At 51.5% G+C, this 26,475-nt stretch overlaps 2 protein-coding genes and 1 pseudogene across 2 annotated transcripts in view; 2 read left to right on the top strand and 1 right to left on the bottom strand.

Moving 5' to 3' along the window:
• Positions 1-12,054, top strand: part of LOC147119240 (uncharacterized) — a 91,494-nt pseudogene extending 79,440 nt beyond the window's left edge.
• Positions 1-26,475, bottom strand: part of LOC147119236 (uncharacterized) — a 192,878-nt gene that overhangs the window by 122,357 nt on the left and 44,046 nt on the right. The window lies entirely within an intron of this gene.
• LOC147119239 (uncharacterized) lies at positions 9,973-12,760 on the top strand. The gene is made up of 2 exons (XM_085984916.1): positions 9,973-10,370; positions 11,285-12,760. Exon 2 carries the CDS (start codon positions 12,124-12,126, stop codon positions 12,592-12,594), a length of 471 nt encoding a protein of 156 aa, XP_085841042.1. The 5' UTR covers positions 9,973-10,370; positions 11,285-12,123; the 3' UTR covers positions 12,595-12,760.

Genomic DNA, 26,475 nt, shown 5'->3' with positions numbered 1-26,475 from the left:
CACTGGTCGGTGAGGAGGGTAAATCGTTTGCCTGCCAGGTAATGCCTCCAGCGTCGTACTGCCTCCACGATCGCCTGGGCCTCCTTCTCGACCGAAGAGTGTCGGATCTCAGGGCCCTGGAGGGTCCTTGAGAAGAAGGCCACAGGTCTCCCCGCCTGGTTAAGGGTTGCAGCTAGGGTGAAGTCGGATGCATCGCTCTCCACTTGGAAAGGGATAGACTCATCCACCGCGTGCATTGTGGCCTTAGCAATGTCTCCCTTTATGAGGGAGAAGGCTGCGCATGCTTCTGCCGTCAGGGGGAAGGAGGTGGACTTCATGAGGGGTCTGGCTTTGTCCGCATAATTGGGCACCCATTGGGCATAGTAGGCGCCTTTGGACAGTGGGGGAGGGGAAGCTCCATGAGGGGGCGCATTCTTTCGGGGTCGGGGCCGATGACTCCGTTCTCTACTACGCAGCCGAGGATGGCAAGACGCGAGGTGTTAAACACACATTTCTCCTTATTGTAGGTGAGGTTCAGCCGTTGGGCCGTACGGAGGAATCTCTCCAGATTAACATCATGGTCCTGCTGGTCGCGGCCACAGATGGTGACGTTATCTAGATAAGGGAACGTGGCATGCAGCCCGTTCTGGTCAACCATCCGGTCCATCTCCCTTTGGAAGACCGAAACCCCGTTGGTGACGCCGAAGGGAACCCTAAGGAAGTGGTAGAGGCGGCCATTCGCCTCGAAGGTGGTATACTGGCGGTCCTCAGGGCGGATAGGGAGTTGGTGATAGGCCGACTTAAGGTCAATGGTAGAGAATACCCGGTACTGTGCAATCTGATTGACCATATCAGATATGCGGGGAAGGGGGTATGCGTCCAGCTGGGTGTACCGGTTTATGGTTTGGCTGTAGTCGATGACCAGGCGGTTTTTATTGCCGGTCTTAACGACTACGACCTGGGCACGCCAGGGGCTGGTTCTCCCCTCGATGATGCCCTCCTTCAGGAGACGCTGCACCTCAGAGCTAATAAAAGCTCTGTCCCCGGCGCTGTACCGCCTGCTCTTGGTAGCGACGGGTTTACAGTCGCGGGTGAGGTTAGCGAACAGGGAGGGGGGCGGGACCTTGAGGGTGGATAGGCCGCAGGTGGTACGCGGTGGGCGGTTTGAAAGCTGCTGGTTGTAGACTGTGAGTGGGGGGAGGGGTCCACCGTATGCCAAAGTGACACTTTGGAGGTGGCATTGGAAATCCAGCCCTAGTAGGATGGCAGCGCAGAGCTGGAGCAGGACGAGAAGTTTAAAATTTTTATACTCCGTGCCCCTAACCGACAGGGTCACAACACAGTAGCCGCTGATGTCTGTAGAATGGGACCTCGACGCCATCGAGATCCGGTTGCGCGTTGGCCGGACAGTGAGGGAGTAGTGGCTCACCGTGCCTGGATGGATGAAACTCTCCGTGCTTCCGCTGTCGAACAGGCAGGTCATGGCGTGGCCGTTTACTTTGATGTCCATCATGGACTTGGACAGGTGATGCGGGCGAGCTTGGTCAAGTGTGACGGAGGCTAGTGTATGGCTGAGCGAGCTGCTGTAGTCTGCGGGTGAGGCGGTGGTCGGGTCTGGAGACAAGGTGGCGGTCGAGTGTGGTGAACAAAATGGCGGCGCCCACGACGTTGAATAAGATGGCGGAGAAGATGGCCGTCCCCACAACTCACATGAGGCACTGCCGGCGTCGGTGGCCTTGATCAAAGGTGGCCGTCCCCACGACTCACACGAGAGGATACCGGCATCTGTGGCCTTGATGAAAGATGGCCGCCCCCACAACTCGCATGAGGCACTGCTGGCGTCTGTGGCTTTCCCCCTGCAGGCCTTCGCGAAGTGGCCTTTCTTGTGGCAGTCGGAGCAGGTCGCGTTTCTTGCAGGGCAGCGCGCCCTCGGGTGTTTCGCCTGGCCACAGAAGAAGCAGCCGGCGGCCCGATCGCGGGGCTCCGATGTTGCAGCCGGTACCGGGGGTGGCGGTCCCGATCGGTTCCAGGACACCGATGCTGTGGTAGGTCCCAGAGGCGGCGGTGCGAGGGGTATTGTGGCCGGGGTCGGGCCCGAGTCCCAGGGTCGCACAGCACAGTACCTGGAGTACGCCTCGAGGTCCCGATGGGCCACTTCCAAGGAGCGAGCGAGGGTAGCAGCTGTTTTCAGGTCGAGGTCCTTTGATTCCAGCAGTCTTTGCCGTGAGTAGTCTGACCGAAGGCCTTTCACGAAGGCATCTCGGATGTTTCCATCTGTATGTTCTGCAGCTGTTACGGCTTTAAAGTCACAGTCCCTGCCGAGTGTTTGCAGCGCCCGTAAGAAATCATCAACCGACTCTCCTGGCTGTTGCGAGTGGGATCTTAGGAGATGCCTGGCGTACATTACGTTTACAGGGCTCCGATACTGTTCTTTTAGCAGGCTGAGGGCGTTCTCGTATGTGGCAATGTCCCGGATGAGTGCAAATACTTTAGGGCTCACCTGAGCGGTCAGAACTCTTAGTTTGGATGCCGGAGGCACGCTGGATTCTCCCAGGTAGGCTTCGAAGCAGCTCAGCCAGTGTTCGAAGTCGAGGGCTGAATTCGCAGCCTGTGGGTTTAGATCCAGGTACGGCGGCCGGAGGGCTCGTAGCCAGGCCGGCTGCTGGGGCTGTTGTAGATGGCCGTTTGGCTGAGGCTGTACGTCTGACTGGTCGTTTGGCTGCTCCGTTGTAGACATTTCAAAATTTAGCCAATAAAATTGATATACCTATCAATTCAGTTCATGAAAAGCGACGAGTTAAGTTAGTAACTATAGGTTTTTATTGGCTAAATAACAGAGCCCACCCTCGTGGGTGATCGGATCCAACAAGGAGGAATACCAGCCAGTCGACCACCTTTATACCTGGGCAAGCAGGCGGAGCCATGGGCGGAGTCAGCTGTGGTCAGCCCAGGTATAACAGCGTGACAAGAGGTGACCTTGTGTAGTGATACAACAGTGTAAACAGTGATAACCATAGTGTAACGATATAAACAGTGATAACCATAGTGTAACGATAGTGAACGATAAAAGTGGTTTACCACATTGGGGAGATGGGGAAGGGGAAGGGAAGGTGGGGGGGCAAGGGGAGGGGGTGGGGGGGTGGGGGGGATGGGGAGGTGGGGAAGGGGAAGGGAAGGTGGGGAGGCAAGGGGAGATGGGGAAGGGAAGGTGGGGGTGCAAGGGGAGGGCGTGGGTGGATGGGGGGGTGGGGGGGCAAGGGTTGGTGGGAGGGGGTGGGGGGATGGTGGTGTGGGGGGGGTGGGGGTGAAGGGTGGGTGGGGTTGGGGGGACGGGGGGGGTGGGGGGAATGGGGGGGTGGGGGTGAAGGGTGGGTGGGGTTGGGGGGACGGGGGGGTGGGGGGAATGGGGGAAGGGGGTGGGGGGAAGGGGGGGTAGGTGGGGAGGTGGGTTGGGGGGAAGGGGGTTGGGTGGGGGCGGAAAGGGGGTGGTGGTGGGTGGATAGGGAGGGGGAGGGGGGAAAGGGAGGGGTGGAATGGAGGGGGGTGTTGGTGGGAAGGGGGGGTGGAAAGGGAGGGGGTGGTGGAAGGGGTGGGTCGGGGGGAAGGGAAGGGGTGGGAGTGAAGGGAAGGGTGGGTTGTGAAGGGAAGGGTGGGGGTGAAGGGAAGGTGGGGGGCAAGGGGAGGTTGGGAAGGGGAAGGGAAGGTGGGGGGGGCAAGGGGAGGGGGTGGGGGGGGATGGGGGGGTGGGGGGGGCAAGGGGAGGTGGGGGATGGGGTTGGGGGGATGGGGGGTGGGGGGGCAAGGGGAGGTGGGAGGGGGTGGGGGGATGGGGGGAAGGCAGGGGGGAAGGGGTGGGGGAAGGGGAAGGGGTTGGTGGAAGGGGTGGGGGGGGGGAAGGGAAGGAGTGGGGGTGAAGTGAAGGGGTGGGGTGTGAAGGGAAGGGTGGGGGGTGAAGGGAAGGTGGGGGGCAAGGGGAGGTTGGGAAGGGGAAGGGAAGGTGGGGGGGGATGGGGGGGTGGGGGGCAAGGGGGAGGTGGAGGGGGGTGGGGGGATGGGGGTGTGGGTGGGGGTGGGGGTGAAGGGTGGGTGTGGGGTGGGGGGGAAGGGTGGGTGGGGGGTGTGTGTGGGGGAAGGGGGTTGGGGAGTTGGGGGAGATAGGTGTGGGTGGGTGGGTGGGGGGGTGAGAAAGGGTGGGTGGGGCGGGAAGAAAGAGTGGGTGGGTGGGGAGAAAGGGGTGGGGGGTGTGGGGGAGAAAGGGTTGGGTGGTGTGGGGAGGAGAAAAGGGTGGGTGGTTGGGGGGTGTGGGGGAGAAAGGGGTGGGTGGGGGGGGAGAAAGGGGTGGTTGGGGGGTGTGGGGGGGAAGGGGGGGTGGGGGGTGGGGTGGGAAGGGGGGTTGGGGGTGGGACGGGTGGTGGGGGGGTGGATAGGGAGGGGGGAGTGGGGGGCAAGGGGAGGTGGGGAAGGGAAGGTGGGGGGGGTGGGGGGGAAGGGTGGGTGGGGGGAAGGTGGGGCGTGGGGGGAAGGGATGTGGTGGGGTGGGTGGGGTTGGGAAGGGGGGTGGGGGTTGGATAGGGGGTATGGGGAGTGGATAGGGAGGGGGGAAAGGGAGGGGGTGAAAGGGAGGGGGGGTGTTGGGGGGAAGGGGAGGAGGGGAAAGGGAGGGGGCGTTGGGGGGAAGGGGGGTGAGAGAGAAGGATGGGGAAGGGAGGGGGGGAAGGAGGGTGGAAGGGAGGGGGGGAAGCCAGCAGACCCTCTCCCCTCTCCCCTCTGCCAGTGTTGGTCCCTGTCTGGGCCAGAAGCCTGGGACTGGAGTTGTGCTGCTGGCCATTGGAGAAGTCTAGGCCTAGGCCTCGGCCTCGGGCCCCTGCACTGACATGGCCCAGCCTACCTTTTAATACCTTGAAAACATGAAACTTAAAGTACTTATAAAACATTTTTGGTAAATCTTTCTATAACATGCACTTTACAACCTCACCAATCTTTTTATTAAAAAAGGGGTCCTCACCTGTCAGTGTGTTGTATCACAAACAATGGCCGCCGCTTGCTTTTCGGTTGGAAAGATTAGGCCCCGCCCACACAGTGGATTGTCTGTCCCGGTCACCAGGACCCGATTGGGAGTACTGAAGCCCCACCCACTCTATGTTCCTGTACTAAGATGGCTGCACATGCACTCTGTTACACACTGAATCAAAATGGCGTTACACTGAAACTTTTTGCCCTCCTTGACAAAGATGGCTGCCGTTAACCTGGGGCTGTCAGCAGAAGAAATTCCCTCAGCTGCAAACACAGGATCTTCAGATTATTATTCGGGGCTTGCGACCTACCCCAGTTGCTTATATGAAGCCTCCCCACCTACCGACCCCGGGAATGGAGCTGACGCAGCACACCCTCTCCCCTCTGCCAGTGTTGGTCCCTGTCTAGGCCGGGAGCCTGGGACTGGAGTTGCGCTGCTGGCAGTTGGAGAAGCCTAGGCCCCGGCCTGGAAAAACGGTGAAAGGTAGGAAAATTATAGAGGTTAGAGAAAAGATTTACAAATGAATTAACTTTTTTTTAAAAACAATTTGTGTTTTAAAAGCAACTTTTTTTTTGCTGGAAATGTAGATTTGAAAAGAAGCACGCAGAAAGTGGGAAAAAGAAATGAACAGTTTGCAATCAAGATGGCGGCCACTCACCTCGGTTCAGAACGATAAGGCCCGCCCACGCACGCACCGATTGGTCAACCGTCATGTCACCGCAGCGTAGGATTGGTCAATCGTCCTGTCACTCGACTCTAGGAGGGCCCGCACGCGCGACGAACTCACCCCCGCGACGCAGCGATTGGTCAACCGTCGGGTTGCTCGACCGTATGATTGGTCGACCTCGACGTCACTCGATGCTAATGAGCGGATAATGAGTGAAATTTTGAACGTTTTTTGGATACCGCGGGCGCAATTTTTGTCTCGCCAAAACGTAAATATGCTTATGACCGTTCCGGAATCGTAAGCTTTCTTTTGATGTAACGCACGTGTAGGTACGCTCTATGACTTTAGAGTGTATAGCCGGACAGACAGACGGAAGAACAGACAGACAGACAGACAGACAGACAGACAGATCAATCCGTTTATATATATAGACTAGCTGAAGTGCCCGGCGGTGCCGAGGCTTTTTCGAGGGCATGTTGTTGTTGGAAGAGAGAGAGAAAGAGAGCGACTGGGGGAGGGGGGAGAGAGAGAGAGAGAGAGAGAGAGCGCACGACTGGGGGGGAAGAGAGAGAGCGACTGGGGGGTAGAGAAGAGGGCGACTGGGGGGTTGAGAGAGAGAGCGCGGGTGGGGGGAAGGGAGGGGGTGAAGGGGGGGGAAGGGAGGGTGGGGGGGTGGGGGGGGAAGGGGGGGTGTGGGGGGAAGGGAGGGGTGAAGGGAGGGCGGGGGGGGAGGGAGGAAGGGAGGGCTTGAGGCTGAGAGACAGGCACGGCCACGCCTGGTTGCCGGGGGTAACCCTGCCGCGCCGCCCCGCACTGCCGAGAGCCCAGCTCTCCGAGCCCCGCCCCCCCCGGCCGAGAGCCGCGCTCTCCGAGCCCCGCCCCCCACCGGCCGAGAGCCGCGCTCTCCAAGCCCCCGCCCCCCTCGGCCGAGAGCCGCGCTCTCCAAGCCCCGCCCCCCCGGCCGAGAGCCGCGCTTTCCAAGCCCCGCCCCCCCCTAGCCGAGAGCCGCGCTATCCAAGCCCTGCCCCCCCCCCCCGGCCGAGAGCCGCGCTCTCCAAGCCCCAGCCGGCCCGCACTCCCATTGCCGGGGTAACCCGATCCGCACTCTCGAGAGCCCCGCCCCCCCCCGCCCGAGCCGAGCGCGGAACAGAGTCTCACCTGCTCCTGCTGCACGCGCACCCTGACCCTCGTGGCTGACGCCGTTGCCCCGTGGTAACGTGACACGGCGGGGGGGGGGGGGGTGGTGAGGAGCTTAGCAGCAGCCCAGTTACCTAGCTCGGGCCTGACTGGGCAAGAAAGGCCCAGGCTTTCAGGCCTAAGAAAAAAAACGGGCAAAGGTAGGAAAAAGAATGTTCAGGTGAGATAAAATATTTACAAATGAGTGATTTATTTTAAAAGAATTTAATAAATTGAATTTTATTTTGCTGGAAATGTATATTTGAAAAGAAAGACGCAGAAAGCAGGAAAAAGAATGGAAGCAAGATGGCGGCTACTCACCTCAGTTCAGAACGATAAGGCCCGCCCACACACGCACCGATTGGTCGACCATCAGGTGACCAAAGCGTAGGATTGGTCAATCGTCCCGTCACTCGACCGTAGGAGGGCCCGGCCGCACGCGGCAGCAAGCCGCCGTACGATTGGTCGACCTCGAGGTCACTCTGTCGCTAATGAGCGGATAATGAGATGCTAATGAGCGGAACGTTGAAGGTTTTTTCAGATACCGCGGGCGCGATTTTAGCCCGGCCGAAACGTAAATACGCTTAAAACCGTCTCGGAAGCGTAAGCTTTCTTTGGAGGTAACGCGCGCGTAGGTACGCCCTGTAACTTTCGAGCGCATAGCCCGACAGACGCACAGGCGATGACAGACAGAATGGCAGACAGAATGACAGAATGACAGACAGACAGACAGATGTACCGATTTATATATATAGATAGATATTCCCTAACAATTCTGGAAAGGTCCTAGTGGAATGGAAGGTAGCAAATGTAACCCCGCTATTCAAGAAAGGAGGGAGAGAGAATACAGGGATCTACAGGCCAGTTAGCCTGACATCAGTCCTCGGGAAAATGCTGCAATCCATTATTAAGGAAGTGGAACAGGGCACTTCAAAAATTATTATATGATTAGGCAGAATCAACATGGTTTTATGAAAGAAAAATCGTGTTTGCATAAAGCTCCAAAGTGGGTTCCAAATCATTAATGCTCCAGCTTCTAAGATTGGGAAGTGAACAGCTGTGAAATGGTAGGTTTTAGACCACTTCTGCAGCTTTCACCTATTCACAGCAATCCAGTCATTGAGAACCCGACATACTTACCCGACGTGATAGTCGCCCTCCAGGAACCTTGTTAATAACCTGGGAAAATGCTAAGTACTTGGGAAAATGGTGCTTAACTACCTTTTAACAAGCTTTAAAGTATCTAAATTGGCTGACCTGCCGCTTGGTGTCGGGTCTGTTCAGGGATGGCAGACCCGACACTTAGGAAACTCACAAGGAGGCGGTTCAGAGCAGGATACCGACCCGCTGTCAATCTTTGTGGTTTTGACAGCAGACTCGCCTCCAAACCCACACACTGAGCACTGGCAAAATTCAGCCCTTAGAGAACTGCATCCAGTTCTGGTCACCATATTATAAATAGGATATGGAGGCACTGGAGAGTGCACAGAGAAGATTTAGAAGGATGATACCAGAAATGCGAGGGTATATATATCAGGAAAGGATGAATAGGCTGGGTCTCTATTCACTTGAAAAAAGGCTGAGGGATGACCTAATAGAGATCCTTAAAATTATGAAAATGTTTTGGTAGAGTGGATACAGAGAGAATGTTTCCACTTGTGGGGAAGAGCATAACTAGAGGCCATCAATATAAGATAGTCACCAAGAAATCCAATCGGGAATTCAGAATAAACTTTACCCAGAGAGTGGTGAGAATGTGGAACTCGCTACCACAGGGAGTGGTTGAAGTGAATAGTATCGATGCATTTAAGGGGAGGTTGGACCAGCATATGAGGGAGAAGGGAATAGAGGGTTATGGTGATAGATTTAGATGAGGAAAGACAGGAGGAGGCTGGTGTGGAGCAGAAACACCGACATGGACTGGTTGGGCCAAATGGCCTGTTTCTGTGCCGTATATCCTGTGTAATCCTGTGTAAAACTAACAATCTCAGTTTTGCAATTTTCAATTCACTATTCCCTGTAAAGCGATTGTTAAAACCTGAGCCAGTGTGTTGTGAGACAAAGAGCCTTGTGTCCAATAAGGGGAATAAAGGCCCACAGCCTCCCCTGGCCCCGGGCCACTGAACAAGGGACTGGAGAAACTTGCTGCCCCTGCGGATCAGACAATCAGCCGGCGCTAGTCCCGCCCTCTCAGGCTCTCCGATTGGTTGGAGGACCCGCCGCCGGCTCGCTCCTCCAGCCCCGCCCCACTCGCTCCCTATTGGTCGGAAGCTCCCGTCAATCAGGCCGCGGGCCCGGGTCACGTGTCCCTCACCGGGCGGAGCTGCAGGTCGGCGGGGAGCGGGGTCGGGAGATTAATAAACTGCGGGTAGGTCACGCCTCAGGGTTTATAAAGTTGTTGGAGGGAGCGGGTTCATGCACCCCGGGGGGACGCGGGCTGCTCACACCCCGAGTGCGGCCCCAGGCCCCATTATTAAAACACTCAACATTATCCGCTTCACAAACACCCGGGGTGGGCCTCAGGCCCCGGACAAGAGCCTCCGGGCTGGGCGTTTGCCCTGAGCGGGGCGGCAGCTGCGGGGCTTTCTCCCGGTGACAGGCCCGGGGTAACGGCCGCCATCTTGAGAGGCTCAGGGGGCAGCAGGGCGCATGCGCGGCCCCCTTGGCCAGGAACCAGTAGGAATGAATCTTGTCAATTTCTATCCTGGACTCACAGTGATGGCTTTTGTAAACTCCTTTTACAGGCTGTGAGAAGGGCAGCATTTACACACCGCAAACTCAAACCAAACATCACATTAAGATCTGACAGAGTCACTCCATTAATCAGGACCTGAATATCATCGGCCTTTGAATGTGGAAGGAGAATTGTTTGTCTCTTCTGTCTGTGGGAAAAGATTTCAAACATCAGTGTGACTGGAAAAGCCCCGAGACACACACACCCGAGTGAGAGTGTTCCAGTGCACTGACTGTGGAAAGAGCTTTAACCAGTTACACAGCCTGGAAAAACATTGCATCGTTCACAGTGAGGAGAAACCGTACACGTGTTCTGTATGTTGACGAGGCTTCAACCGATCGTCCAACCTGGAGAGACAAAAGGAACTCCCGCACCACGGAGAAACCGTGGAAATGTGGGGACTGTGGGAAGAGATTCAATTACCCGTCTGAGCTGGAAACTCATTAACGCAGTCACACCGGTGAGAGGCTGTTCACCTGTTCCGTGTGTGGGAAAACATCTCTTGTTTCCCACTTGGCGCAAAAATAATATATTAATGGCAACAATTCATTTGAGTTGATTTGAAATAGTTTAGTTCACCAATTGAATCATGTTTCTCTCATTGTATTTCCTAACTCAGATTCATGGCCTCATTTATTTTCTTCCTCTGAGCCCCTGAACCTCATCTGGCAGCGTAATGTTGGCAAGTGGTGATTGATGGCCCTGGGAACCAATAGGAAGAGAGCTCAGAGGCCGGAGGGCCAAGGGAGCAGCAAGTTCTGCAACCAATCGTGGTGCTTGAGGGGCGGAACCTGAGTCGGGTGAGTCAGTGTGAACCCGTTAAACAATTTATCTTTTAAAAGTTAAATCGAGATTTTGTTTGTCAACAGGACAGTTTAACATTTGTTAGTATTTTGTTTCCCTGGAGTTCCTATTATGAGTTTCAGACACTTCAGTGCCAAGTGGACGAGGTGTTTACAACCCTCTTAATAAGGAGAAACTGACTCCAGTGTCAGAAGGGTCGGTAACCAGAGGACTCAGATTTAAGGTCATTGTCAAAAGAACCAGCGGCGACATGAGGAAAGAATTTAAGCAGCGAGTTGTTATGACCTGGAAGGCACTGCCTAAAGTGGTGGTGGAAGCAGATTCAATGGCAACTTTCAAAGGGGAATTGGAGAACTAATTGAATTGGGAAACAAATTGCGGGTCTGTGGGGATAAAGCAGAGGAGTGGGACTAAATTCAAAGAGCTGGGTCTGGGACAATGGGCCGAAGGGCTGCACCATTCTCTGATTCTATGAACTCTGCATTCCTCCAATTCTGGCCTGTTGTGCATCCCCCACTTCCTTCGCTCCAGCATTGGTGGCCATGCCTTCAGTTGCCTCGGCCCTAAGGTCAATTTTTGCCTGATTCCGCTCTTGTGAAGCACCTTGGAACGTTTTACTACGTTAAAGGCGCTATGTAAATGCAAGTTGTTGTTGGTGTGCCACCATTGGCCTCGGCTTTTCCAGACAGAATCAGCCAGGGCTGGCGGCTGTGCTGCTCCCCATGGTCGAAATGCTGGCAGCTCACTGTATAGGCTCACAGCTCAGAATTGCCATTGGCGAGGTACTGGAGGGCAAAGAGTGACTGGGCCCAACCCTATCATCAAGCACCACCTTCAGGAGAGAAAGGGAGAAAAATCCGAATTTCTATCCTGTATTTACAGTGATGACTTTTGTAAACTGCTTTTACAGGGCATTAGAAACCAAACATCACGTCAAGATCTGACAGAGCGACATGATTCATCAGGACCTGAATATCATCGGCCTTTTAAAATAGGAGAAATGTTTGTCTGTGGGAAAAGATTTCAAACGTCAGTGTGACCAAGACACAGACCCGATTGAAAGTGTTCCAGTGCACTGACTGTGGAAAGGGCCTTAACCAGTTACACAGCCTGAAAAAACATCGCACCATTCACAGTGGGGAGAAACCGTACACGTGTTGTGTGTGTGGACGAGGCTTCAACTGATCATCCAACCTGGAGAGACACAATGACCCCCGCACCACGGAGAAACCGTGGAAATGTGGGGACTGTGGGAAGGGATTCAGTTCCCCATAGAAGCTGAAAATTCATCGACGCAGTCACACCGGGGAGAGGCCGTTCACCTGCTCCGTGTGTGGGAAGGGATTCACTCATTCATCCAACTGTCTGGTACACCAGCGAGTTCACACTGGGGAGATACCGTTCACCTGCTCCATGTGTGGGAAGAGATTTACTTGTTCATCTGAGCTTGTGAAACACCAGCACATTCACACTAGAGAGAGGCTGTTCACCTGCTCCATGTGTAAGAAGGGATTCACTCGTTCATCCGAGCTTCTGAGACACCAGTACATTTACACTGGAGAGAGGCCGTTCACCTGCTCAACATGTGGGAAGGGATTTAATTGACCATCCAAACTTCTGACAGACCAGCGCATTCACACTGGGGAGAAGCCGTTCACTTGTTCCGTATGTGAGAAGTGATTCACTAATTCATCCGACTTTCTGAAACACCAGCGAGTTCACGCTGAGGCGAGACCGTTCACCTGCTCCATGTGTGGGAAGGGATTCATTCAGTCATCCAACCTGCTGAGACACCAGCAAGTTCACACTGGGGAGAGGGCATTTACCTGCTCCGTGTGTGGGAAGGGATTCACTCGGTCATCGCACCTCACTGAACATCAACTTGTTCACACAGGTAAAAGACCTTTTAAATGTTCTGACTGTGAGAAGATCTTTAAAAGCACAAAGGATCTGCTGATACACCAGCGAGTTCACACTGGGGAGAGGCAGTTCACCTGCTCCATGTGTGGGAAGACATCCAACCTGCTGAGACACCAGCGAGTTCAAACTGGAGAGAAGCCATTCACCTGCTCCATGTGTGGGAAGGGATTCACTCAGTCATCCAACCTGCTGACACACCAGCGAGTTCACACCGGGGAGAAGCCATTCACCTGCTCAGTGTGTGGAATGGGATTCACTCGGTCATCCCAACTGCTGAGACACCAGCGAGTTCACCAGTGACTGCAGGGGTTGGATTCTGCTGTTGTTGCTGCTGTTAATCACATCCAGGACTGAACCAGGTTCATTCTGACAGTTGGAGTTTGTTTCTGCTGGTGTTATTAACCCTATAACTGGGCTGGAGTTTAATATTCTGGATATATGTCAAATAAATCAGCTTTGCTTTCAATGCATTCCTGTAGATTTTTGTCACCATTCCTCCTTCATTTACAGATGCTCCCTAACCAGTCACCATTTCTCCTTCATTTACAGATGCTCCCTGACCAGTCTCCATTTCTCCTTCTTTACAGACGCTCCCTGACCAGTCACCATTTCCCCTTAATTTACAGACGCTCCCTGACTAGTCACCATTTCTCCTCCATTTACAGACGCTCCCTGACCAGTCACCATTTCTCGTCCCTTTACAGACGCTCCCTGACCAGTCACCATTTCTCATCCATTTACAGACGCTCCCTGACCAGTCACCATTTCTTCTCCATTGACAGACGCTCCCTGACCAGTCTCCATTTCTCCTCCATTTACAGACGCTCCCTGACCAGTCCCCATTTCTCCTCCATTTACAGACGCTCCCTGACTTCCTGTCTGTCCCGGAGTTTGGCGCGGGGCCCCTTTGCTGAGGGCGCAGGCGGGTGGATAATGTTCACTGTTTTTATAATCAGGCCTGGGGCCGCACTCAGTGTAGTGAGAAAGGAAATGCAGTGGATGTTGTGTAGATGGATTGCCAAAAGATGTTTGATAAGGTGCCAGACGGGAGGCTTGTTGATCAAATTAAGGTTCACGGTGTTAAAGGGAGTGGGGCAGCGTGGATAGGAAGTTGGGTAAAGGGCAGAGAACAGAGAGTAGTGGTTAATGGATGTTCTTCAGACTGGAGATGTGTGAGGTGATAGATTTAGGAGGAAGAAAAACATAGGAAATATACATAAAATGGTAAAACTTTGAAAGGAGTAGAGGAGCAGAGAGACTTTGGCCTAGAAATTCAGTATAGCCACATTTGGGGCGCAACAGTCGGGCGGCCGCTAAAGTTTGCGCCCGGCGCAAGGTCGCGCCACCTTCACCGATATTCAGTCGCATCGCCCCAAGAGGATGCTGCTGCGCTAAAACAGGCAATGCACGACTATCATTAGGCGCTAAGCCGGCAGCCCGGGGCGATACCCCCGAGGGCGGGCGCAGCGCAGGTGCGGCGAGTTGCTGATTGACGGCAGACACTCTGGCGCCGGTGAGCTCTTAAAGGCGGAGGGTGGATTTGTTTGCCTGCCACGCCCTGCACACTGCAGCCCTGAAGCAAGGCCTGACCACTGCTGCTTCATCTGTACAACGCCCAGGACTATGGAGAAGGCCAACGTTTGCACCCATTGCAGCCCCCATTATATGTTTCCAATCAATGCTATGACACTGAAGTTAAAGACAAGTGCAAAGCTGTGGCCTGAAGCCACAAGTACCTGTGCGAGTGTTGAGCCAAACCAGAAAGCTCTCTCCCTTTGTCTCTCTGCAAAGATCCGTCTCTCACAAAGAAGGAGTGTTGCAAAAAGGCTGCCTTTTCTACTGCAGGAGGAGTGCCCTTTAATTTGCACCCCCCGCGCACCCCGCATCGACTGAGAACCATTCCCCTCTACCAGTCGCTAGGGGCGCCAGGCGCACAATAGGGCGGCGCCACTGAATTTCCGGTTTGGAGCGAACAAAGGGCGTTGCACGATGAAATGACGTCAGGATCTGCGCGCGCAGCTAAGCGCGTGCAAAGGCTTTGCGCTGCCGCTAAATCTTTACTGAAGTTGGGGAGAGGCGCAGATCACGCTGCGCCTGGCCGCTAACCACCTAGTGCCCAACATCTCCTCCTCCTAAGGCGCTAGCGGCTGGTGCAAACAACTGAATTTCTAGGCCTTAAGGTGTAAGATTCTACCTAATGCCTCGTCTTATTAACTTGCAGGTTCAAATGTCCAGTGTCACCAACTTTAATACTCTATTAAGAAGCTGATATGATATAAACCTATAATCTTCGGATTAAATGTTGTGATCATCGAGGTGAGCACCACATGTCCCATCAAAACTCCCAAGGCAGGTACAGCACGGGTTAGATACAGAGTACAGGGCAGCACGGTGGCATAGTGGTTAGCACTGTTGCCTCACAGCACCGGGGACCCGGGTTCGAATCCGGCCTCGGGTGACTGTCTGTGTGGAGTTTGCACATTCTCCCCGTGTTTGCGTGGGTTTCCTCCGGGTGCTCCGGTTTCCTCCCACAGTCCAAAGATGTGCAGGTTAGGTTGATTGGCTATGATAAAATTGACCCTTAGTGTTAGGGGGATTAAATACGTGGGGTTACGGGGATAGGGGTGGGATATGTGTTGGTGTAGGGGTTACGGGGATCGGGTGGGATATGTGTCGGTGCAGGCTCGATGGGCTGAAATGGCCTCTATCTGCACTGTGGGGTTTCTGTGATTCTGTGATAAAGCTCCCTCTACAATGTCCCATCAAACACTCCCAGGGCAGGTACAGCACAGGTTAGATACAGAGTAAAGCTCCCTCTACTCTGTCCCATCAAACACTCCCAGGGCAGGTACAGCACGGGTTAGATACAGAGTAAAGCTCCCTCTACACTGTCACATCAAACACTCTCGGGGCAGGTACAGCACAGGTTAGATACAGAGTAAAGCTCCCTCGACACTGTCACATCAAACACTCCCAGGGCAGGTACAGCACGGGTTAGATACAGAGTAAAGCTCCCTCTACACTGTCACATCAAACACTCTCGGGGCAGGTACAGCACAGGTTAGATACAGAGTAAAGCTCCCTCTACAGTCACTCAGAGGGTTGTGGATCTAACGGAATCAAGGGATATGGAGATCAGGTGGGAAAGTGGAGTTGAGGTCGATGATCAGCCGTGATCTTATTGAAACATAGAAACATAGAAGATAGGAGCAGGAGTAGGCCATTCGGCCCCTCGAGCCTGCTCTGCCATTCAATGCGATCATGGCTGATCATCCAAACTCAGTACCCTGTCCCTACTTTCTCCCAATATCCCTTGATCGCTTTAGCCTTAAGAAATATATCTAACTCCTTCTTGAATATATTTAATGATTTGGCCTCTACTGCCTTCTGTGGTAGAGAATTCCACAGGTTCACCACTCTCTGGGTGAAGAAATTACTCCTCATCTCTGTCCTAAATGGCTTACCCCTTATCCTTAGACTGTGACCCCTGGTTCTGGATTCCCCAACTATCAGGAACATCCTTCCTGCATCTAATCTGTGTACTCCTGTTAGAATTTTATAAGTTTCAATGAGATCCCCTCTCATTCGTCTAAACTCCAGCGAGTACAAGCCCAGTCGACCTGATCTCTCCTCATACATCATTCCTGCCATCCCAGGTGTCAGTCTGGTGAATCTTCGCTGCACTCCTTCCATGGCAAGAACATCCTTCCTCAGATAAGGCGACCAAAACTGCACACAATACTCAAGGTGTGGTTTCACCAAGGCCCTGTACAACTGCAGCAAGACATCCTTGTTCCTGTACTCAAACCCTCTCGCTACGAAGGCCAACATACCATTTGCCTTCTTAACCACCTGCTGTACCTGCATGCTTACCTTCAGCGACTGGTGCCCAGGTCTCGTTGCACTTACCCTTCTCCCAATCTGTTGCCATTTAGATAATAATCTGCCTTCTTGTTATTGACACCAAAGTGGATAACCTAGCATTTACATAGAAACATAGAAGATAGGAGCAGGAGTAGGCCATTCGGCCCTTCGAGCCTGCTCTGCCATTCAATGAGATCATGGCTGATCATCCAAATTCAGTACCCTGTCCCTGTCTTCTCCCCATATCCCTTGATCCCTTTAGCCTTAAGAAATATATCCAACACTTTATTGAATTTATTTAATGAACTGGCCTCCACCGCCCTCTGTGGCAGAGAATTCCACAGGTTCACCACTCTCTGGGTGAAGAAATTCCTCCTCATTTCAGTCCTAAATGGCTTACCACTTATCCTTAGACTATGACCCCTGGTTCTGGACTCCCCGGCCATCAGAAACATCCTTCCTGCATCTAGTCTGTCCAGGCCTGACAGAATTTTATAGGTTTCGATGAGATCCCCTCTCAATCTTCTAAACTCCAGTGAGTATAAGCCCAATCGACACAATCTCTCCTCATACGTCATTCCTGCCATCCCAGGTATCAGCCTGGTGAATCTTCGCTGCACTCCTTCCATGGCAAGAACGTCCATCCTCAGATAAGGTGACCAAAACTGCACACAATACTCAAGGTGCGGTCTCACCAAGGCCCTGTACAACTGTAGCAAGAAATCCTTGTTCCTGTACTCGAATCCTCTTGCTACGAAGGCCAACATACCATTTGCCTTCTTAACCGCCTGCTGCACCTGCATGCTTACGTTCAGCGACTGGTGCACAAGAACACCCAGGTCTCTTTGCACTTCCCCTTCTCCCAATCTATTGCCATTCAAATAATAATCTGCCTTCCTGTTTTTGCCACCAAAGTGGATAACCTCACATTTATCCACATTATAGTGCATTTGCCATGTTTCTGCCCAATCATCCAACCTGTCCAAATCGTACTGGAGTTTCACGACATCCTCCTCACAGCATACCCTCCCACCCAGCTTTGTGTCGTCTGCAAATTTGGAGATATTACATCCAATTCCCTCGTCCAGATCATTAATATATATTGTGAACAGCTGGGGTCCTAGGACCGATCCTTGCGGTACCCTACCAGTCACTGCCTGCCACTCAGAAAAAGAGCCGTTTATTCCAACTCTTTGCTTTCTGTCTGCCAACCAGTTCTCTATCCAAGTCAATACCTTGCCCCCAATCCCATGTGCCTTAACTTTACACGCTAATCTCTTATGCGGGACATTATCGAAAGCCTTTTGAAAGTCCAAATACACCACATCCACTGGTTCTCCCTTATCTATTTTAACAGTTACATCCTCAAAAAATTCCAGTAGACTAGTCCAGCACGATTTACCTTTTGTAGATCCATGTTGACTTTGTCCGATCCGGTCACTGTTTTCCAAGTGCTCTGCTATTACATCCTTTATAATGGACTCTAGCATTTTCCCCACTACCGATGTCAGGTTTACCGGTCTGTAATACCCCATTTTCTCTCTACCACCTTTTATGAATAATGGGGTAACATTAACTACCCGCCAATCCATTGGTACTGTTCCATGGCGGAGCAGGCTCGAGTGGCCGAATGGCCCACTCCTGCTCCTATTTCTTATTTTCTTAACCCCACAGTCACTGACACCAATCTCCTCCTGTCTGATATAAACCAATCCCACAGTCACTGACACCAATCTCCTCCTGTCTGATATAAACCAATCCCACAGTCACTGACACCAATCTCCTCCTGTCTGATATAAACCAATCCCACAGTCACTGACACCAATCTCCTCCTGTCTGATATAAACCAACCCCACATTCACTGACACCAATCTCCTCCTGTCTGATAAAAACCTACCCCAGTCATTGACACCAATCTCCTCCTGTCTGATATAAACCAACCCCACAGTCACTGACACCAATCTCCGGTGTTTGTCAGACTGAAGTTGTTTACAATCCTTATGAGCTTTTACGTTGTTCCTAGTTGAGGTCGAGATCTCCAATGAAACACTCCACACACCTTAATCCCCCTGAGCACCTATGGGAGATTCTACAAAGGAATACATATTGTAATATTCTTACAATATCATAGTTCTATAGTAAGACTCATAATCTAACAAGCTGTGTCCATGAACTCAGACTTTGATAATTGCCAAGCCTGAGAGGCACAAAAGGATGTTCGACTCTTTTAAAAGGTCACATTACCGAGAGAGCCCCTTGTTTAAAGGGGCACAAACAATCAACTCCAAATTATAATTAAATCAGATCCGAATACTGTTGCTGATGTTGACAATTGACTCCAGTCCCTCCGGTGCCCACCGGTCACGGAAGGCCTCCAGCGTCCCGGCGGACACCGCGTGCTCCCTCTCCAGGGACAGCCCGAAGGATGTTCCACCTTGGCTGTAGCCGTCAGCTTTCTTCTTCCCGGGGTGCTCTCTGACCTGAGCTGCAAACTGTTCCTGTATTTAAAGCCCAATCAAGTACAGCCCATGTGACCCTGGTTACCTCGGCCAATCAAACCATTGAGCTGAAAGACATTTATCAAACAAAGCATTCCATTGGATGGCTGTTTAGGGTTCATCGAGTAACCGCTTCCTGTTCATTGGAGCTACGAGGAATCTGCGAGTCAGAACAATGTCAGAGTTTGCTTTTACTGGGGCATTTCAAGAAACAAATGGCCTTCACGGTTCGGCTCAGTCCACACAGGCAGAGTTCTCAGCTCTGCTGGTTCTGTTCACACGAGGTCTGTTTCATCCTAAAAGGGATAATTAGAGCCTGTTCTGTCTGAGGTGATTACAAGCTAATAGTTCACTAGACATGGGTCTTTAATACAAAGTCCACTCATACTAAACATACATACATGTATATAAAACAAAGCAAGACTTTACTTTTATGACTCTATTTCATGTTAAATCTGATCTTCTAATAAAACCCAGCTTTCTCACCGTCCACTCCTGGAGGCCCCACTCCCTGAGCCTACAACCTTCAGCAGGGTCAGTGGTGGAGTTCCACAGCGGGAGTGATCCCAGAGTAACTGTCGGGGTCGCATCCCCGTGGATGTTCCTGGTCATGTATTTTTAGTTATCCTGGTGTCTAACACACTCACCCAGCAATAAAACAGGGAATTCCTGGAAACACGCTGCAGGTCCTTCTTTATCTGGAGATCAAATGTCTGTTGTATAATTGTACCAGCAGTTAACAGGCTCCTGTGAACTCCTCCCTCTGCTATTTTAATGTAGACTTTGGTTAATTTATTTTAAACGGGATTATTTTAAATGGGTTAACGCCTGCCTTAAAATGGTAGACTCAGGACTGTCACACAAACATCTCAAATGATTGCCAGTCGTTTTTAGACTGGAAACTTAAACCTGCCGTTTCACTTTCAGTCAGGAACAGATCGCAGTTTTACACCAATCTCTGATTTGATATCACGTTTCCAGCATTCACCGTTGTTCTTCCCGACTCTAAACACAGTTGTAAAGGAGCCTTCTGTTCTGTGCCTAGGAGCTCTGAACCATGGAAGAGAGCGGCTGGGACACATTCCTTACAGGCCTCATGATTAACCCTCACAGGGACTTTGCTGTCAGTGAAGAGAGACGAGAAAGATTAAACTGCCGTTTGCCCCTCTCAGTGTGGCCCTGAAGGACTGTGTCCAGGCTGAAGTTCTGTTCCCGCCGTACGATCCTCCCCCAGATTGTCCTTTCTGAGCTCCAGCCAGGTGATGCTAAACACTCAGGTGGGAAAGACAAAAATCTGCAACAATGTATTTAAAACAAAGCTGATTTATTTGACATCTATCCAGAATATTAAACTCCAGCCCAGTTTATAGGGGTTATTAACATCAGCAGAAAGAAACCCCAACTGTCAGAATGAACATGGTTCAGTCCTGGATGTGATTAATGTAATGTATATACCTTTAAGGGGGGAACTACTTTTTACAGTCCATGTATACTGTAGTACCGGCAGTGACCACACCTGTATATAGCACTGAGTAGTAATCTGTACAGTCAGTTGCAGTGTGAGCCACGTTGAGTAAACACCTGTTGCACCGTTCTCCACAGTCTGTGTCTTATTATACACGGACGCAACATTGGCGACGAGGCAGGTTCGAACCTACCTGCAACTCTGCATCACCTCCCAGGGATTCATTCCTGGAGATCAGTGGATTGGAGGTCAAGGCCAGAGACTCAGGCGTCGACCACGGGCAACCACCCTGTCATCCAGCAGAGACTCGAAAATTGCGGGGGAGGCTGTCGAGAGCCAGGCTTGGCTTTCCAGTCGAGGTGGTCCAGCGAAACGGGCTGGCAACAGGTAGTGCGCAGACCCTTCCCGGACAGCGGCGGGCTAGAGCCCGACCGAGCGGCACAGCAAAGGGCCGAGCAGCGTCGACGGGGGAGGGAGAGAGAGGGCAGAGCACACAGGGCGCAGCCGGTGTTCAGGGGCTGAGCAGCGTCAAAGAGAGGGAGAGAGAGAAGTGCAGAAAACCGTGAGGCGCCGCCATTGCCATGAGGACCGCCGAGAGCAGCGTTGGCAGCAGTGCAGGAGAAGCGCACGAAACCTACAGGGCGCCGCCATTGCCACGAGAGTCGCTGGGAGCGGCGTTGGCAGCAGCGGGGGAGGAAGAAAAGCATGGGAGATGCCATTTTAAGCCATTGGGAGACGCCATTTTAAACCACACCCAAAATGCCGAAGAGTGGCAGTATCACTGCATTTGACGATGAAGTCGAAGATTGGACTACATATGTCGAACGAACAGAGGTGTACTGCAAGGTAAATGAGGTGTCAGATGACAAGAAAGCGTCGGTATTGTTAAATTTAATGGGTGCAAAGACGTATGGGTTATTACGAAATCTAGTACAATTTAAATCGCTTTATTGGCATGATAAGTTACATCTTATGTTGCCAAAGCATCAAAATACATTTATGGTTCAGCACATAAACGCAGTTCTATTCATACAGTGTATAAACAGGTATATCCCTGAGTGTATAAATATACATTCGCATTGTTTATATATATTTTTTTCTTAGCTTACTGGTTGTCCCTCTGTTCATGGCAAGCTGCAACATAGTGCGCCGCCAGCGTTACACAGCTTCTCTCCTCTCCCAGTAGGAATGGGAGTTTTTGGTTGTCATTCAGATTTCTGAAATCAGGGCATATTTGTGAGAATTTTTGGTAGAAATTCTCCCTGATGCCCTGATATTTTCCACAAGCTGTGAGGAAGTGCATCTCTGTCTCCACCACTCCCTGACTGCAGTGAGAGCATATCCTGTCCTCTCTTGGCAGCCTGGTCTGCCTGTGTCTGCCTTTTTCGATCGCTAGGCTATGTTCGCTAAGTCTGTACCTTGTCAAGGTTCTTCTCAGTTTGTTATCCTTTACCATGGTCAGGTAATCAGCTATGTTGTATTGTCTGTTTAGGGCCAAGTAGCAATTGAGTTTGCTTTGGGTTTTTGTTGTTTCTGCCCAATATGTCAGATATTTTTCCTTTTGCTTAGCGACGATTGTGTTGGGTCGAATTCTTTGTGTTACCCTGTCACTGTCCTGGGGCTGGTTATTGTTAGTATTGTTAGTAGTTACTTCACTGAGTCCCAGGACTAGTTGACTGAGGGTATTCTTCTTTATGGTCAGCTCTTGGCATTTCAGGGCGTCGTAGTGATAGCATTGGGGATTGCTCATTTGTAGGTGATTCCAAAATTTGGTGGCTCTTTTTTGGATAGTGATTATTAATGGATATTGGCCTAGTTCCGCCCTGCATGCATTGTTTACTGTTTTCCTTTGAGTCCGGAGGATACTTTTACAGAATTCTGAACCCCAACTGTAGTGTATGTATCCGTCTACCTTTAAGAAAATCATTGTATGTAACCGTTCACCTTTAAGAGAACTATTTTAGGTGTGGCACTACTTTGTTGGCTTCTGTATACTGTAATACCGACGGTGACCACACCTGTGTCAGGATTTATTTGGCAGATTCGCCCTGACCTTCGAATAGTAAAGTCCTGTTTTAAGTTACTCTGGTAGTCTGTGTATTAATTAACTAAACAACTCACAGACTTTACAGTGGCGACGAGTCCGATCGTACCCTGCGGCAACAATACTTCCGAAGCAGTTAACGAGCGTCGAGAAGAGGCAACCGCCCTCGTCATTCTGCTGGGAGAAAACTCGAGTCTGCAGAGCTGGAAAGGAGGAAGAATTCAGAGACAAAGACTTCCATCAGCAACAGGCACTGACTGTCCCTTCTGCCACGGTGAGGAGTGAGCCGATCAGCACGAGAAGCAAGCCGGCCACGGCGACTGTGAGTAAGGGAAAAGTAAAAAGAATAACCGGAGGATAAGGGCGGTGCACTCGACCACGGTCGAGGGGGAAAGGAGCCGGACAGAAGTCGGGCCCAGAGGCGCTGAGACTGGGGCAGCGTGGAGCAAGGAAGCCGCGGTACAGACAGGCTGGGGACGCAACAGCGTCGTGAGACAGCTAGACCGCGGCCGGCGAAAAAGGCCGGGCAGCGACCGAAGCCACGAAGCGCTGCGACCGGGAGCGTAGGAGTGGGAAGATATAAAACTCAGCCGCAGCTGGGGAGGGAAGCACCGGACTGCGAGAGGGCTGGGAGGCGCGATTGGGAGCTGAGCGAGCGGGAGAAGCAGAGCCGACCAAGGGAGACTGAGCGAGAGCCAGTCCAGCGGCTGAAACTGTTCGCCGTCAACGGGGTGTACCCAGCGCCGGTAGAGCCGAGCGAGTGGGAGAGAGACAGAGCCCGAGCAAGGGGAACCGAGCGAGAGCCAGCCCAGCGGCTGAAACTGTTCGCCGTCAACGGGGTGTACCCAGCGCCGGTTGCCCTGCCGAGAAAAGGGAAAGCACTGAAGCCGACGCGCAGGCTGTGAACCTGAAAGCCAGCGGCCGTCGCCCGTGGGGAAAGTGTACCCCTCCCGCCAGGGGAAGAAATGCGGGAAGCCGCCATTAGGTGGGGAAGAAGACAGAAGCGGGAAACCGCCATTGAAGTGGGCGGGGAGAGAAGATAAGCGCGGGAAACCGCCATTTTCGCGGGAACCGCCATCTTGGGGAAAAAAAAGAAAATTTAAAGAAATAATTCGTGGTGTTATCAGGAAGAGAGGAAGATGCCTAAGCGTGGTAACATCAACGATTTTAATTCCGAGGTAGAAGACTGGGCCACGTATGTGGAACGCATTGAGATCTATTGTGAGGCCAATAAAATAGAAGAAGATGACAAAGCTATAACCTTGCTAAACTCGATGGGCGCGAAGACATATGGGCTCTTGAAGCATCTACTAGCACCAGCTAAACCGGCGGATCAGACTTTCGATGATATTGTGACTGTTCTGAAGGATCACTTGAACCCCACACCGTTGATGTTGGCGGAACGATTCAAATTCTATGCGAGAACGCAAAGGAAAGACGAAAGCAACGCAGAATACTTGGTCGAACTGCGTAGACTAGCGAAACACTGCCAGTTTGGAGGGAATCTGACAGAGGCATTGCGAGACAAGTTCGTGTGCGGGTTGTCAAAGGAAGGAACGCAAAAGTGACTACTCGAAGAGAACGACCTTACACTTGACAGGGCTGTCCTTATTGCAGCATCGCATGAAGCCGCAGCGAAGGGAACTGCGGAAATGCAGCTAAAGGTAGCGGCACTCAGTGTGGATCAAATTACCTCGAGTACAACAAAATGCTATCGTTGTGGGAAGACAACACACGACCAGAACCAATGCTGGTTTAAGAACCAGGAATGTAGGAAATGTGGCAAACTGGGTCACATAGCTAAGGTATGCCGGTCAGGGAAGAAGACCAACAACCAAAGGAAGCCATCACAGGAAAAGTACAACAAGGTACACAAGGTGGCTGAGAAGAGTTCAGACGAACAGAATTCGGACTCAGACCCAAACGGCCAGGAGCTGGGCAGTCTGAGAATTCACAATGTGAGTAAGAAAGCTGACCTACAAACTATCTGGGTCATGCTAAAAATAGCTGGAGTCCAAGTGAAAATGGAGTTGGACACTGGATCAGCTCTATCAGTCATAAATCGAAGGGATTACCACCGGCTATTCTCACATATACCCTTAAGAGATATCAAGTTCGTATTGCAGACATACACGGGGCATAAAGTATACCCCATGGGGAAGATAAGAGTCAAGGTGAGAGATGGGGGTAAAGAACACCCAAGAATGAACTTATACGTACTACCTGAGGGAGGACCACCACTTCTGGGATGGGAGTGGATCAAGAAAATAGACATGGAATGGCACTATCTAAAAGCCATAACGAGTGAGGACTCGGTGCAGACAATCAGCTCAGATTCTGAAACGGATGACGATAAGACCAACCCAAATATGAAAGACAAGGCTAAAATGGACTTGCCGACTAAGGTTGGAAGAACGAAGGCATGCCTAAAGGCTTATGCTCCAGAGAAGAACAAAGTTTCAGAACAGAACTCCACCGAACAACGACAACATAGTTTGACAGAGAATTCTGAGTCTGTTCAGTTTACGGACATATCCATGACTGACGAACACCGAGCTCGGACTCAACTTTATTTCAAATTACGACAGCAAGTAGAACAAGTGAGTTACCATCTCGAACAAGAGATGAAAACAATGAAAAAGTTCTATGACACCGAATGGGAGAATCTGGAAAGACAACAGAAGCAGCTAGCTCAAGCAGAGAGCGACCATAGAGCCATTGTGACCAATTACCGATCACATCTCCCTTATGCTGTTCAGGAGTTAGAATATTTGCAGGAAGGAGCAAATGAAGAGGAATCTTCAGGAAGCCAGGATTTTATTCCCGTTCTTCTCTACGACTCCTTACAAGCAGAGTTTGAGAAGTTGAAGGAACAGTATGAACAGGCCCAGGCTACAATCCTGGAGGGGATTAACTCGGCAACCTCCGAAAAGCTAGTTTCAGTAGAAGCATATGAGCAACTAAAGGTTGAACATGAGCAAGAGGTCCAAAGGCTGCAGGAAATTCTTGATGTGCTCAAGGCCAAGACAGACTCATCGGTAGAAGTTCCATCCATAGATGAGAAATTAGAGGTGAAAGACATGGCAGAACATGAAAGACAAGATGTCCAAGAACTCATAAAAATATTGAAGGAAACCCAAGACAAATATGAGGCGGCAATGACCGAGGTTCAACAACTTGAAGAACAGATTCAACTGGGAATCCTTTCAGTGGAAGAAAAGGAAACTGTAAGAAACAGAGACTGTAAGAATGGCCCCTGAACATGAGCTAGAGAGCATCAAGGTGCAACTTCTCCGAGCGCTGAAAGCCAAAGTACAAGAGGAAAAGAAGGTGAAAGCATTGGAGGAAAAGGTGGATGAAATGGAGAAGACTCTGATCCACAGTGTTCCCGTGGAAGAGTTAACGGTCAGCCAACTCCTTCATATGCTGAGGGACAAGACTCTGCAATGGGAACAATCTGAACACGAGCTTCAATCTTCAAAGGGAAGGAGTTCGGAGCTCTCAAAAGTTATGGAAATAGCTGAGGTTGCAACACAGATTTTACTGGGATGCCAAAAGTACGCTGAATCACGTCTATGTGAACAACAGAATGCTGAAACAGCTGCTCCAGTAGAAGGATTGAATAGCCCGATCAAGCAATCCCCGATGGAAGGGGAAGTATTGAAATCACAAATGAGGTCATTAGTGAAGGATTTGCAGGAAACCCAGGAAGAGCGGGATGAATATGAACGCATGAAGAAGTCTCTTCAGGAAAGATGTCTAGGGAGGGAACAACAGTCGGCTAACGTCCAGTTGGGTAAGGAAGAAGTAGCAGGCCCTCTCGCTAGACTAGTTCAGGACGACACCGAATATTACCATGACCTGTTGAGTGACACGGAATATTACGAGGACTTGGTCTGCCCAGCTTGTGATGAAAACTCCCAAAGTGCAGAAATCAGGATGAATCACTTAAAGTCTAAGGAACATAGGGAGATGGTGGCGCTACAGCTGGCAGCTGATAAGGGAGCCCCGAGAGTCTCCAAGAAGCAGAAAAGAAAAAGACGAAGCAGAAGGTGATAACCATCTAAATCATTATCACTTCTACCAGATCATGTACGTGGGCCCTACGAAGGGAGCCAAATCAGTTGGCAAGTAGGAAAAATTACCAAGGCAGTCCAGCTGTTTGTAAAAGTCAGCACTGCTGGTTCAGCAGGACGGAAGTTCAAGCTGTTAAGTCAAGGGAAAGACTATTGGATGAGTCACGCTAGCAATGTGAACCGGCTACACCACAGAGATGTTGTTCGGACCGAGTCAAGACCAGAGACTGAATC

This window comes from Somniosus microcephalus, chromosome 4, assembly GCF_052327205.1.
Source record: "Somniosus microcephalus isolate GS21.2 chromosome 4, FLI_Smic_1.0, whole genome shotgun sequence".
NCBI classification, from domain to species: domain Eukaryota; kingdom Metazoa; phylum Chordata; class Chondrichthyes; order Squaliformes; family Somniosidae; genus Somniosus; species Somniosus microcephalus.
The sequence above is the reverse complement of the archived record's forward strand: the minus strand, read 5'-3'. Positions and strand labels throughout refer to the sequence as shown.